At 40.4% G+C, this 15,147-nt stretch overlaps 1 protein-coding gene across 4 annotated transcripts in view; it reads left to right on the top strand.

Moving 5' to 3' along the window:
* Positions 1-14,808, top strand: part of pcdh17 (protocadherin 17) — a 62,676-nt gene extending 47,868 nt beyond the window's left edge. For all 4 annotated transcript variants that reach the window (XM_055009567.1, XM_023290310.3, XM_055009562.1 and 1 more), the window contains exon 5: positions 9,935-14,808. In XM_055009567.1, the coding sequence (XP_054865542.1) occupies positions 9,935-10,632 (698 nt within the window). In that variant the 3' untranslated portion in view covers positions 10,633-14,808. The remainder of the gene's footprint in view (positions 1-9,934) is intronic.
* The last annotated feature ends 339 nt before the right edge of the window (positions 14,809-15,147 follow it).

Genomic DNA, 15,147 nt, shown 5'->3' with positions numbered 1-15,147 from the left:
AGGAATATTCATCTTCTGCCAAGATTCTGGAGACTGATAGTCATCCTGTCAGCCGTTATTTTTGTGTATCCACAGGCATTCATGGTGCCATCTATCAAAGTCACCTCCCCAACGACGTTTGCACTAATGCAGCTCCATATTATCACACTCCAACCTTCGTGATTCACTGTTGGGACTATGCATTCACTGTTGTCCAGGTTCCCAATATTCATCAGACCTCTTTTCATGTCTTCTAGCAAAGTTTACTCTTGCAGTCTTGTACCTAGCAGCAAGAAAGGATGTTTTTATTGGATGGCATCCATAGAGGCTGGCATTGTGCTTCTGCTGTGCTGATCTGTCACAGAAGCTCTGATTTTCATTTAACCCTGTGCCAGGTTTAAGGTACTTGTCCGCCTGTTCTTCAGTGTTGTGCAACTAGTGTACTGTCCGTGGCAACATTTTAGGATAACAACTGGCTTTTGATTAGTGGAACTAAGGCTAAGATTCTATACCTCCTGTGTGTTTTTGACAGATTTTTATTTGGTCATTGATCTCCCTGTATCCATCTCCATCACTGTCAAGTTTCACAGTCAGATTTTTCAGTTCTTCTTCCATGTGGAGCCACGATGCAAACGTGCAGATAGATGCTGCATGCAGGTCAAACGTTGACCACGTTCTGGTGTTCCTAGATCATTTTAAAAACCATATTCATGCAATTTGACTCACTGAAAATCAAGTGTGTTGTCAATTTGATTCCAGTGATCACTGTTTCCTAACTCGTATGCCAGTGGTCAGAGGTGAACTGAATTTCGATATTTTCTGTATTTTCAATAAGAGTTTCCTTTTGATTTTTGATAACAGCGCAAGGACTCTGCATGTCAACTTAGATATAACGCAGTTATTGAGATGTAATACAATTTTCAATCATGACATTTAGATGATATTGCACAAAGGTGTAATCACCTTCGTTGTATAGTCTTAAATGAAACCTAAATTGATGATAAAATCACAGTTAATTTATATATTTTATAACCTGGAAAAGCTCTCTAATCGTGTTGTGTACATATTTGTTATTCAGTCAGACAATACAAACAATTAACACATATGTAATCAACATAAGTAATGCAGCATAGGCCTCTTTTACAGCTCTTATTTATTATGCTGACTACAGTTGGCATTAATGATTCCATATGTATATTTTTACTAGCCAGAGGCATCCTGCACAATTGTCCTGAACACTTTCATTGTATTTTATATATATATATTTAATATATGTGTTCTGTGTTAGTAGCCACAGACCTGTCTTACATTTTGAATCAAACTTATGATGTTTTCATCAACTTCTACAATCAGTGCAGATTAGTTTTATGTACCACAGACTACTCTACCAGACTGAGATGCTAATATATACTCTTTCTAAAATTTTCTTTTATTAAATTTTTGTAATTATCTGGAAAGAAACCTACATTCGCTTCCTTATATATGATTTGTAGACATTCTACAATGTCTACTAAATTAACATAATTTACTGAAATTAATGTGAACTCAGAAGTGCAGTATGGGATTCTGATATATTGCACTTTTTTGTTAAATTCAGTGAATATCTACCTATAATTCCACTAGCTGTTCACACTGTGTGCACTTTGAAAAACAGTCTGGTGTTTTTACACAGCCTTGGCTCTGTTAATGGGAAATAAAGACATTGGCTCAACCAATGCACTCAACATTATTCCAGCCTGTTTATGTCATAGATATGATGCATAACCAGTGTTGTAGCTGCAAAGAGTATAGGTGTCATGTATACACAGATTACCGGATATGTTGCTAAACTAAGAATATTTACTTGCTTTTAGTGTTATGGCTTTTTCATGTTAATTGTTTGTCAGGTATAAATAGCTTGATGACAGCAGGGATGATATAAGGATCATTCCTCTCAGACATCTACATCTAATAGCTTGCCTGTGGCTGCTCTCCTGCAGTTGCTCCACCATTAAACCACTTAAAGGGTGGAAAAAAAAAGAAAGGCGATCCATAGCCAGAGGAAATGTGAATTATACAAGGTCTTAAGTCACAGGTTGGAAAAGAGGCTCAGGTTTGTTGATTGGCTGAAGCTCGGACATTCCTTCACCGCCCTTGCAATATTTATTGACTTCCTCTCACCGATATGAACAGTGAAGGTTTAGAGCTGCTGTATGCACAGTGAAAAAAGAAAGAATGTTTTTCCTTTGTTTATTCTGCACTTAGTTTTCTTCCTCTCTGTTAAGTCTGTCTCTAGCAATGAAAAAAACCTCTGTGAAGAATGCTTGGGAGGGTTGGTTATTCAAACAGCAGTGGGAACTTTCTGAGAAATGTTGTCACACGTTACAGATTTGGTTACAGATAAACAAAACTTTGCCTGTTCTCAGCACTTTTCAGCCTTGGATTGGTTCCCATGGTTGTTCATTACTGTTGAACCTGTTTGTTGAGTTAGTTTTTTCTTTTTTTTTTCTCGTGTGAGGTCTGATTGTCAGCGGATAACAGGGAAACGTTGAGATATTTTTCTTTTTTTCACCGTTGTCTCAAGGCTGACCTTTATTAGCAATTAAAACTGGTAGAAAACTTTGATAATTGAGATTATAGCAGGCAGCTCATGGCCCCGTGTGAATGACAAGTATACAGCCTGTAGTAAAAACACAGTGAATGTAAGGAAAAGCTGTTCATATATGAATGAGGTAAGTTTTAAATGAGGTTCCTTAAAAAAAAAAAAGAAAAAAAATCAATATGCCTTTAAGTTGCAGACACAATGACACTGGAAGTTCCACTTTGGCATGGGCACATATACACTCACATATGGCTGTTGTTATACAGCCAGGTAGGTCATTTGTACACAAATTTGTGTTTCTAAAGATTTTTAGGGCCCTCATTGCTGATTTGTGTTAAAGGCAAAGTGCTGTTTGAGAACATCAATTTGACTACCCAGATGCCCCTCGTCTCTGCAAGCCTCAGACCCTTCTTACCTCCTACAGCACACAGCTCTGCTTGCTCATCATTGATTAGGCTTTGTGTGTTTGTTTTTGTTTGAATATGAGCTTAGGCTCCTCTTCCTCCCCCTCTCGGGTTTCTATCCCTCTCTCTCCTATGCATAAATACTCTCTCCTCGGGGTGCTCTTTGAACAACTTACCCAGGCATTAGCTGACGGAGGGGCCTGCAGTTCGCGAGGGAGCGCCTGAAGAGAGGACGTGTTTGATCCGAAGATATGTGTCCTTGATTCCAACTCCGTATTGCCAGCCACCGGTGCTCCCCACCGCCACTGCCAAGCATTTCCCGCTATGCATCGGTATTCTCTGCCTCCCACTGAGATAAAATCTATTACAGTGAAGAGAAGTATCCGTCTCATTGTGCTAAGCCACCCACTGCACTGAACAATCCGCACCCACTCCCACAGCTACACTTCCAGCAAAACTTTGAAGTAAAAATTATATGCTAACCAACAATTCAACTATGCTTTGCATTATATTGGTTGCAGGCTCTGATGCAAAATTAACAAGAATATTACGAATGAGCGCTTCAGCCAAACAAGAAAAAAGTGCATTTTTAACTTCCGGTTACCCTGAATTACCATTTTAAATTACATCACAGGCATAATTTACTGTTTATGGGTTTCAAGCAGAGCACTAGACCAGCAAAATCTGTAGGTCCCTCAGCAAACGGTGATGACTACACCAAAACAGCAGTTTCGTGGAAATAGTGTTCTGGTGCAACCACTTGAAATAATGTTGGCAAAACAGACTGGCCAACTGTAGAAAACAATCAGCTTTACCAGCACAACTCCGTTAGAGAATCCAAACAGCATCAGGTGCAGTAATTCACTTGAGGGCTGTTCTTATTTTCACTATTACAAGGAGAAACTTTTTATTTGAAATAATGCAAAATATTCAGATTATTCTGTGTCGACAAAAAAACAATTCACATCAGGTTAAATAAATAAGGGAGTTCATAATAAAATGGTTATTTTCAAAAAACAGAACTTCACATAGGTTCCACAAATCCTTAAACATGTCAGCTCTAACATCTACCTCAACAATAATTCATCTTTTTTATGAAACCCCAGGACAAATCTGCAGTTCAGGCAACCATGTCGACCGATTTCTTAAAAAGCAAAAATAAAAGTTTTAAAATCTCTCTTCAACTGCTGCTGTTCAGTACATTGGCAACCTGAGCAGCCGTAAGATATTTACTAAACATTAGGCTCAGTCAGAGTGGAGACTCTCTCATCTGTGCAGTTCAAATATTTAGTCACCCTGATTGGCTGAGAATGCGGGGAGGGGGTTCCATGGATCAGCTGGGCTTGATAGCAGTAGGCGAGGAGATTAAAAACAAAATAACATGCACACATGCACACATAAACACACACTGTGAGCTCCCTCAGGTGAACAGGTGCAGTCATGGTCTGTCACAGATGCTCTGCGCAATTCGTCAGCTGCCAGTCCTCCTGTCCACCTTGGGTGGGTTGGGGGGGATTCACCACAACACAACCTCAACTCACAAATGCATACACGCATTATCTCAGATCATTCTCCAGCCTCGAAGGCTATTTTAGTAGCTCATCGAGCTGTCTAATGAACACTCAGGTGCGCATGACGGTAAAATGATCAAGCACGAGTGTTATGTGCCTGCTGCTCTCAACTTGTTTTTGAACTTGGGAAACAGTCAACTACATGATGGGTTTGTCCAGTGTTCAGTTTGCTGCTGCCGCTCCTTTGCTAGCAATAGTCCGTGAGTACAACTCTCTCTTGGTTCATCCCTCTCTCCCTACCTCCCCGGGAACCACAGTGTGTGACAGGGGGACATTAATCACAGGGCCGAGTAATAAAGCGAGAAGGGATGGGCATGCAGGGCCAGGGGGGCAGGCGTCTGGAGGGAGAAAAGGCTGCTTAGGGAAATCACACCATGCGTTATGACACACACTGATACACAAGCACACTTTTACACTCACAGGTTTAGGTGCACATCCTTCACGCGCCACAGTGAAAGCTTCCTCCCTGAAAGTTGGAAAAATTCAGTCAGGGAGAAGGCAAACAAACTGAAAAACAACTTATAATTCCAAGAATGTGACCAGTTGTGTTTAGTCGGTGCTCTGCCTTCATGCTCACTTACGTGCGATGTCACGAGGTCTGGTCTTCGTTAATGAAGTGTTAATTTAGTAAAAGAGTTTTAGTGGGATAACAAAAGCGGCATTTTTTTAAATATAATTTGAAAAGAGATGAGACGCATTTGGCTCAGTAGATGAAGCACCGTCACCGTTGCTGTAATGTGGAGATTTGTAGGAGATTGTAGTGGCTGATTGTATTACATCGTATACAATTTAGCTGTATACTGGGTTTGACTTTTCAAACTTTTCTTCTTTTCCAGCGTTTATTTCTGACCTCATGGGGTTATTGGAGTTTTTTTTTTTTTTCTCGTGTGTGTGTGTGTGTGTGTTCAATATCAGCTTCATTCTATCTTGACATTTTACATTGCACCCTTGCTTGTGAATCGCATCCAGTGGAGTTGTGATGGTGGTTATTGTGTGCGTGGGTGTGTATGTATGCACCTCCACCCTCAATTCTTTTTGTCCACTTTCGGTTGCATCTGCACTTGTGCGGTGCTCGTCAAGGAGTATTACAAAATGGTAGGTTGAAAAATGAGATACCAATAATAGTTTCCTGTTCTTGTAAATCCACCATGGCTGCACAACAAAAGCTCACTGCTCCAGATCCTTGAGACTGAGCCATTCAACTAACTGAAAGCAGAAAGGACGACATTGCACATCATTATCCTAACAAGAAGAAAAAACTAAAAATAGTATAAAGACCCTTATTGTGTCCAGTGTTCAGAGACAAATTTTAAATCGTTGTCTCATTTTGGTAAGAAATGCATTAACATATAACATGTAATTGTACAGATGTGTGCATATTAATGATTCTTTCTCCTTTGCTATGTTCTGTTGTTAAGACTTTGGGTAGTCATTATGTTTCAGATGCTGTGCAATGCTTTTAAGTGGAATTCATCTCTGAAATTATTTATTCTGATTTTATTCATATATTTTTAATTTATTCTGCAAGATCAGTGTCTGGAAAATCTGTTTAGAGAGATACATGTAGGGACTTAAATTTACTTTTTTTTTGCTTTTTCACTTCATTGGTTCAGAAAGTAATTAATAAATCCTTCATTCATATATCTTTTCACTTTCACCAGTCTCTCTCATCCCTGGTGTTGTTAGCAAATATCTGATGCTGACAAATACTGTAGTGAACCACAATCATTGACTTATTTTCCTTCTATTTGCTGGTATTGCAGCATTCAGGAGCTCTCTGAATTGGTAAAAGTTTCTTTGACATCATGTGTCCTATTCGTGTTTCTCAAAGATTTCTTTGAGCAGCTTTGCTACTTTTATATCTGTTTCAGTTCTGTACTTCTAGCATTAAAGATAAGTGGCAGCTACAGAGCTATCCTATCCAAGTCATTGTCACCCAAGTCTTGAAATGTTGCCCTAAAGCAAGGCAATTAACCCTGCCAGAAGTAGTAAGATAGCGCCGTCTGCTTGCTGCTAAGAAAGCATCCAGAAGTACAAAAGAGTCTATAGAGTTAATTAAACCTTTATGTTGGCAATAGAGGTATAATAAATATCCGATTTCAATCAGGGATCCAGGTCAAGTGTCTACAATAGGGCCGCAAAGATACAAACATCAGCTGTGCTTGACTCCTGATTGGGCAGTTTGATCACAGTTTCATTAACACTTTTCTTTGAAAGTGATGCTCAAGGTTGCCTTTTCTCTTCCTTCTGGTGTCATTTTGGTCATGACATATACTATGCAGTCTAAAATCTTTACTACATATCATTCAATCATGCCCTGTCCTTTTCATTTGATCCCATTTGATTCACGGGCACCATGGTTATAAAACTGTCCTTTTCAAGACTTGAATGTAAGACGAACTTTAAGGACACATTTTCTTTAGCTATATAATATCAGTGCTGCAGATTTCACACTTGATAAATAAATTAAAGTTCTCTTTTGATTTCACAACAAATGCTTAGAATTTCAGCTGAAAACATTAAAGCATGCATTAGCATTAGTTAGAAAATGTCCTTTAAAGCAAAAGTGATAGGACAGGATGCGCAGGTTTCAAAATGATGGAGAAATAATGAAGCTAATTTAGTTATGCTGTGTGCTAATATGATTCTATATATTAAAAAATGTAAATTATGCAAATTACCAGGGTGTTTCATCATTTTACTGTATCAGATCATTGGCTGACAGGTGAATGAAATTGTGACAAACGATTGCATGTTTCAGTGTATCTATCGGTGTAATTTATCTCAGACCACACGTGGCGGCGAGAGAGAGAGAGGACTGAGCACGCCCCTGGTAGCCAAATCATCACAGGCAAATGTGTCCTTGGTGGAAGCATCTATTGCACATCCAAGAGAGCTGGTGGAGCCATGGTGAAGAACAGAGGGGGAGGAGGGAAAGGAAGAGAGAGAGCGAGAGAGAGATGAATGTCACCCCTGCTCTCATATGTCATATTGTTAGCCATAGATATGAAGAGAACGCCTCAAGGTTGAATGTGCAGCTGAGACATGAATAATCTATCTGAGGTTTTCTCCGACTAAATAGAGGGAAATATGTCTGCATGGATTATTTATGCTTTAATATGCACAAGGCGAATGGACAATCACAGCCGAGAGTATAAAGACATTGTAGAGGCCAAGTTAATTGTTTGTGTCTGGAATTCATGCATGCTGGGTTTCTGAAAGACAGAGGTTGTCAGCCGGTAAGTATGGTTACATGTAGGTTCTATATTCTGCACCTCGGTGATGGATTACAGTAATAGTGCGTTTTAGTGAATTCAGGTTTGTAGTTTCTTTCTTTTTTTTTAATGTACAAGCTTTCGACTGAATCATCGATCTTAGCGCTTTGACATGTTTATATTTCCTTACTCAAATTCACAAACCCTGACACACACGCTCATATGCCTCTCAGTGTGTGCAGATGCATTTACTCAGCCCCACACCATTTAAATGTAGTCCGTCTCAGACTGGCCAGGCCTCGGCTTTTGTAGCTCACCTTATTTCCTCTTCAGATGACTGCCCTGACACGGGAAATGTCAGGCTCTCCTTGTCAGCGTTGTTTGGCTTCTTCAAACATTTGTGAAGTGTTAAGCTCATCTCTACAGCTTAGGAGGGCAGTCTCCCAGGAATCTAGGCTGCTGACCCGCAACACAGCAAAGACAGTCTAGCCAAGTGCACTCAAGCACATCCACTCTGCCCGCTCATTCGCATCAACGGAAGATTGTATTAGTCCCAAGTTTGTGGTCTTTAAAGCAGCACTCTCACCAGGCTGTAGAGCTTCATGCGTTGCATAATGGAATTGATGGGGTTAGCTTTCCAACTCCGAGCTGTAATGTTGCTGTCTTCTTACATTTAGTTAAGAATTATAGCGGAGATGCTGTACGGCTCCGAGTAGCTTTGAACTCCTATAAGTGTTACCTTTTAAAAACAAAACCCACAAAAACTGTTCCTATCTCCATGTTAAAGGGGAAAAAAATCCTCAAAATCCCACCAACTGATTTTGGTTTCAGAGTTCAACCCACAACAGGCTTCTCGGGGGAAGATAAATTACACAGACACACAAACTCCTGTGACTAGAACTGCCTTATTTCTCTGTACAAAGAAAGCTGCATCGCTATAAGAAATTCGAAGAGTGGTGTTTGCCGCATTTGCTTTCACAGGCAGATGCATCACATATCTCAAAACTGATATACGAATGAGACCGAGCTCCTGTTTAGAAGAAACAAGCAACCTGTGGATTTTACTGGAGTGCTTTGTTAAATCCTCCTGTGGGTTAGAGTGTTCTTGTCCTTACCTAACCAGTATCATGCCAGTTTTACACACTTTTAACTAATGGAATAGTGAAATGTAGTAGCACTGCCAGCTGTGATAAACAATATGGGTTCAATATCATTTCAATTAGTTTCTTGTAGCTGATTATTTATAGTTAATTTTGCTATAAGATGTGTAGAAGAGGATGACAAACAAGGGACAAGTTGAACGATTTTCACTCGATATCGTCACCACTGTTAGTATTCTGTCTCTCTGTGTGACTTCTCTTGATTTCATCCCACCCTGCCAATGGAAAAATTCCATTTGTGGGACAACAGATGCTCAGTTTTTTTTCTCCTACTATTTTTCACTTTACGCCCAAAAGGAGAAAAAAAAGTGCTTCTCTTTTTATTTTATTATTATTTTTTAACCAAGTTCTGGATCCATTTGACACAGGCATGAACACTCCCATAATCAGCCAGAGTGTGCATCCTTCTGAATAGAGATGAAAGAGGCGAACGTACACTCACACTTATACACACGTGCACACACACAGCAACAACAAGGAGCACGCAAATAAACAGGCACAAACACACAGGGAAGAAGCACAAGCCATTTGGCACAGCCTCTCTGTCTAGGGAGGGCTTCAAAGCCCACTGACATGAATTTATGATAACGGCACTATGCCTTTGCCAAACCTCAACTGTTGTTGTTTTTCTCTCGCTCCCTCCCCATCCTTTCTGTATGCTCTGCCATCCCCTTGATCAGAGCTTTGGAAAATGCTAGCAGGTGTCCCCCAGTCCCCTTGGAAAGCTGTGGGCATGTGCGTGTGTGTTTGTGTGCACATGTGCATGCATTTATCTGTGTGCTTGGAATAGGACATTTCTAACAGGCTCTTCCTTTTTTTTTTTTTTTTACATCCTTTTATAAGGCTTGGCTCTCCTTCCCTAACTTAAGGCTCCAACTCCTTGTACTGTTCAGTTCAGTGTCATAATAGCGCTATGATTCTATTACCCTCTCACTGTGTGGCTTTACTCTGTTCTTTGCACACTACTGATGTGAATATCACTTTCTTCTCCATCCATTCCCTCCCTTTATTTCTGTCTCTGCAGATGAGGATTGTGTGAACTGTACAGAGGAGTGCAGAGTACTGGGTCATTCTGACCGCTGCTGGATGCCCCAGTTCCCTGCCGGAGGAAACCAGGCAGAGGGCATCGACTACCGCAACAATATGTTTGTGCCAGCAGGAATGGAGACTGTGCCTGAGACAGAGACCTACGAGACTGTCAACCCAAATGGAAAGAAAACGTTCTGTACTTTTGGCAAAGAGAGGCGTGACCACACCATTCTGGTTGCCAACGTCAAGCCCTACTTGAAGGCAAAACGCGCCCTCAGCCCACTGCTCCAAGAGGTGCCCTCGGCCTCGAGCAGTCCTACGAAGGGCTGCTCCACCATGTCGCCCTGCTCGTCAGTCAAAAGCCCAGCTGATGGAGCTGAAGGCAAACCTCCTCCAGCCACCTGCTCCGGCCACTACGGGCCACCTGATGGTCAGTACCTGTCACCAACCAAACAAACCAGAGACCAGGGGGTCTACCCATCCTTGCCTCCCTCAGACCCCGTGGCCAAAGTGCTCGCAGAGGCCCGCTCCAGGATCAGCCAAGAGGCAGCAGGTGAAATGGAGTGTGTCCTGGAGCAGGTGGAGCCGGACGGGAATCGCGACGGAATGGACGCTGACCAGGTGGTGAGAGACATCGACAAACTATTGCAGGACTGCAGAGGAAGTGAGGCCACCGGCACACTCAGGAAGTGACACAAAGGACTGCGACAAAAAGAAGTGGGAAGGTAGAGAGAGGAGTAGGATGCTATTCCAAAAGACTCTCACGCCAAAACTGTCACCAAAACAAAATGAAAAGTTTGAATGGCTCTTACGACAGGAGCTCTTTTCACTGCATTTGTTGTAGAAAAGTACCAACTCTGGACAGACAAACTTTATTATGTCAGTCGTTTGGCACCAGTTTTGATGCTAAGATCCCGACCAACAAAATGAACTCGGTACCAAGCTTCTGAACTCTTCTGAATTTATAAACTCTTTCTTTTGTTTTGGCTTCTTAAACAAATTGCAGAGGTTCAAGCCTCTGGCACCTCGCAAGCTATTATCTAAGTGCCCACCAGCTCATATGTGTGTTGTTCATGGTCTATTGTGAAATCCTACATATCCAAGTATGTGTAGGGGAATTTCTGTTATGTGTGATGGACATAGAAACTGAACGAAAATGGACTATTTATGGTCAGACGTGACAATCGGCGCGGAAACAGAAATAAATTCAAATCTGTTCGGGACAGTGGAGGACCGGAATACACAAAACAACCTTATCTTTTTTGAATTTAATATAGGTGTTTAACATGTGATGGATCCAGTGTCTGAAGAGACTGGTTAATCAGAGGTGTGTTCACATGGGCTTTGTTCTGGACTTGGGGTTGGAGCGACTGAAAAGCTCTGCTGAAGGAGAATTATTAACAGTGTAACCATGTTTCACCTGTCATTTGTAGCTACATGTGTAAGCTGTGTCTGTCTCACACCTCTATTTAAATGTTCATGTTGCTGACGAGTGTAGTTGCACGCATCAGTTTTACACATGTGCACTACACTTTGCACATACATATTGCTGACACACTCACATGCACTGACGCACACACAAACACACACAAACACACATATACACAAGAATGCTTAAACACAACTGCCCATCTGTGGATTTGTCTTATACATGTACATCATCAGCTTTCAGTCCCTTGTGTACAGTGAATTATCATGTGTGTGACTATGCCTTAAGGCAATCACGAGTTGTATAAAAAGGGACATTTTTCCTCAACTGTGAAAAGATGATATCTATATGATTATATAGATGACTGTATGTATGAATCCATGTATAGTGTCCAAATATTATCAAAATATTTATACATTTTGTAAGAAAAAAAGAAATGAGGAATCTCAACAAAAGGTGTCCTGGAGTTAAGGTCAAGAGCGTATTAACTCAAAGAACTGCAAAGGACACTGCCATTGTTTCGAAGACAAATATCCGAAAAATATAAAGAAACAAGAAAATGTCCCTTCACATTATCACTATACATAATATCATTATATGTGTAAATGTATCCAATTTAGATGTGTTTTACATCAAAAAATTGACATATTTTTTATTGATTTTACTGCAATTTCTGTGCATTTGAGCCAAATTGTTATGTGTACAAAAGCTATATTGTGTATTTTATTAAATTAATATATAGTTGTGTTGCAATATACATGGGCTTATATTGTATTTGGCAAAAGTTGCCTTAGTAGCTGTCGAACTCTGTGAGTTTGCTTTAGTTTGGGTTTTTTTGTTGGTGTTTTTTTTTTTCATCTCTATTCTGCATCTTTGCAGGCTGGCTTCAGTGCTTTTGAGATGTCGCCTCTTTTTACCCTGAGATCCAGCTGGATCAAATACAATAACTGTTGAAAGCTTAATGAGCCAGCTGATCTAGAATACAATTCAAACCAACTACAAAAAGCAACAACCACAAGATAACAGTTTGAATATTTTTACTGAGCAGATTTTTACAGGGCAGCTATTTTCTTTAACAATAACTAGTATGCGTAGTTTGTGTTCATTATGTTTTTACTTTCTTTCCAAAAAAGAAACCTGCCATATGGAAAGTGGAGTGGTTTCCTTGGTGATCATAAAACTGCCTTACTGTCTCTGCAGAGAGCTTGTTGTATCTGTGGAGCTTGTGACTGCTTATAAAGCCCTGGTCCACCAGAATGTGCATTTTCTATAAAGGACCAAAAGAGGTTCTTTTTCAGCAGTCTGTGTTGTTTATGTATGTACTCCTCAATACATGTTAGAATTCTCATACTTTGCAGAGAAACTTGACATCTGAAATTCTATCTGAAGTTCCTTTAGATTTGATGTCTTTAGCTGTTTAGATACATGGTTTATACAACCAGGTGTCTTCTCATTCAGGCTTTCTTAAAAAAAAAATATACAGACATTTATTTTTGAAAATTTTGGCACATTTCGGCCACTCTCTGAAATAATAGTGGGAGGTGCTTTTTCTAATATTCTCTGACAGTAAAATACGCAGAACAGTAGGCTACTAGACTAGATATGTTTTGGAAAATGTGACCACAATCACCAAATGTATGTCAGATATAGCCATGAGAGGGAACAGTGACTTACATCCATATGGCTCCTGGTGTGTGTTCGCTGGAGAACGAGTGTCTGAGCTGAATTGGGATCTCAACAGCAGATGTAACACATTCTGTCCTGTAGACTTATCTCATCTGAGTGTTTTGGTGTTTCTCTTCTTGCTTCCTTTTTCTTAATTGAGTTGCATGTTTGGACATTCTCTTGTCAATCTGCCATTCTGCTGTATCCTTTGCCTTCTTGCCATCTTTCTTTTTTTTTGTATTTTTATCATTCATGAGCTTACATCCCTCCTCTTCAGCTGTTCGCTTTCTCACCTCAGAGGAGCAAACTAACTGTTGCCTTTTCTCCTCTCTTTCGTCTGTAAAGTATTTGGTTTCGGTTTACCCTTGCTCTTTTCCGAGGAGATGGCAGAGGCTTTTTTTAGAGAAGGCTTGGAGGATATGACAGAGGAGGAGGAAAGAAAATATTTATGGTTCTTTTTTAGATTAGATTTTTTTTCGTTGTTATTTCTCTCAAATATCTGGATAAATCAAGCAAACCTGGCATCCACATCATACAAACTGTCAAAATGTGCTGTTCAAAGTGCTCACTACAACTGTGATCTCAACAAATAATGTCGTCGCACACACATACACAAAAACACAGAGGCACTTGAGCAACACCCTGCCTTTCATTTAGATGCACAGCCTGTCAAAAGGTAAAGGCTGAAAGAGAGGGCAAAACACTGCCCAGACAAATGTGACACTTCCACACTTGTCTTCATGGTTTATTTTCTTTTTATCTCATTATGCTCAGTCTTCATGCTAGAATAAGCATTCTCTACACTGTGTGTGTGTGTGTGTGTGTGTGTGTGTGTGTGTGTGTGTGTGTGCGTGTGTGTGTGTGTGCATGTGCCTCTTCGCTTTCATGCCCTTATTGTTTGACAAAAACAGTTCCTTTCTTCTTTAATTTCTGTTGCCTCTTTTCTATAGATTTAATTCCAGCCTTTTGCATTTAACCTCTATTGCTGTGGTTTCATTTTGGCATTAATTAAAACAGAGTGCAGAGGTCATTCCAGAAATTTTTTTTTGTTTCTTTTTTAACTCAGAGCCGGGCTGCCGCAGTCACTGTTGCAATTGAGGCACGTTTAAAGTGCTGTCCTCTCTAATGGTGTTCCCTAGACCCAGTTACTGTCTGCACACTCACAAAGTGAGGGTAAGGAAATGAGCTGGGTCTGGTGGAAAGGAGGTATTCTTTAAAGCCATCACCCCTCTCCCGAGCTATTTGCTGTTTAATAGAGCAGAGGCTGCTGTTGGGGTCAACACATAGTTGGAGACTGAGGATAATTTAAGGCCTCTCATCATTGTCTAATTACACACTGTTGGCATCATACACTGTTGGCAGTGCATTACTCAAATCTAGAGTGGGTTATTTTTGTCCACTTGAGACTGTTGGTTTTACCAAGTGATTAGGACAGGGCCTTGTTGAATGTGGCTAAACACCTCTGGTCTCTGACTCACACTGATGCAGGTGCACACGGACTCAAGACAGCAACTGCTTCACACACACATAGAGACAACATGCCTTTTTCGGTTAGTTAAAACAAGCACCCGGTGTTTGTCAGTGTTGTCCCCTCACCCCCAGGCCCACACTGATAGCATAGGGCTCCACACTACAATGGGCAGCTGGTGAAAAAGACCAGAGACATTCATTTGTATGGATTATTTCAACTGCTATTGTCTAAAGGCTGTGTTCATTGTGATCTATCTGAAAAAAAAAATATGAAAAGATAAAATAAAAAAGCAATTACTAATAACGCTTGCTCTTGTCTTTGTATGAGTTGGTTGAGGAACGGTTAGTCATGGCTTTGATTTTTATTTCTCTTCTCCTGAGAGATAACCTTGTGCACCCAATATTTTTTGTTCGCTCCGGCAACTACACGGCCAATTTCTTGTTGTTAAATAGGTTTGTATTGTTTACTTCTTGAGCCGGCTTACTTTGGAAAAGATGAAAAATTAATTCAAGATTCTTTTCACTTGTGTTCTTTAGTATTAAGTGAACATATGCAAGCGCCTCCTACCAAAGCATACATACACATGCACACAAATGCTGTCCTGCTTTGGGCAAATGATTCTCCATTCATCACATTAGTTCAC

Source organism: Amphiprion ocellaris, chromosome 1 (assembly GCF_022539595.1).
Source record: "Amphiprion ocellaris isolate individual 3 ecotype Okinawa chromosome 1, ASM2253959v1, whole genome shotgun sequence".
In the NCBI taxonomy this organism is placed as follows: Eukaryota; Metazoa; Chordata; class Actinopteri; family Pomacentridae; genus Amphiprion; species Amphiprion ocellaris.
Note: the sequence above shows the minus strand (reverse complement) of the source record. Positions and strands in the feature narration are given on the sequence as shown.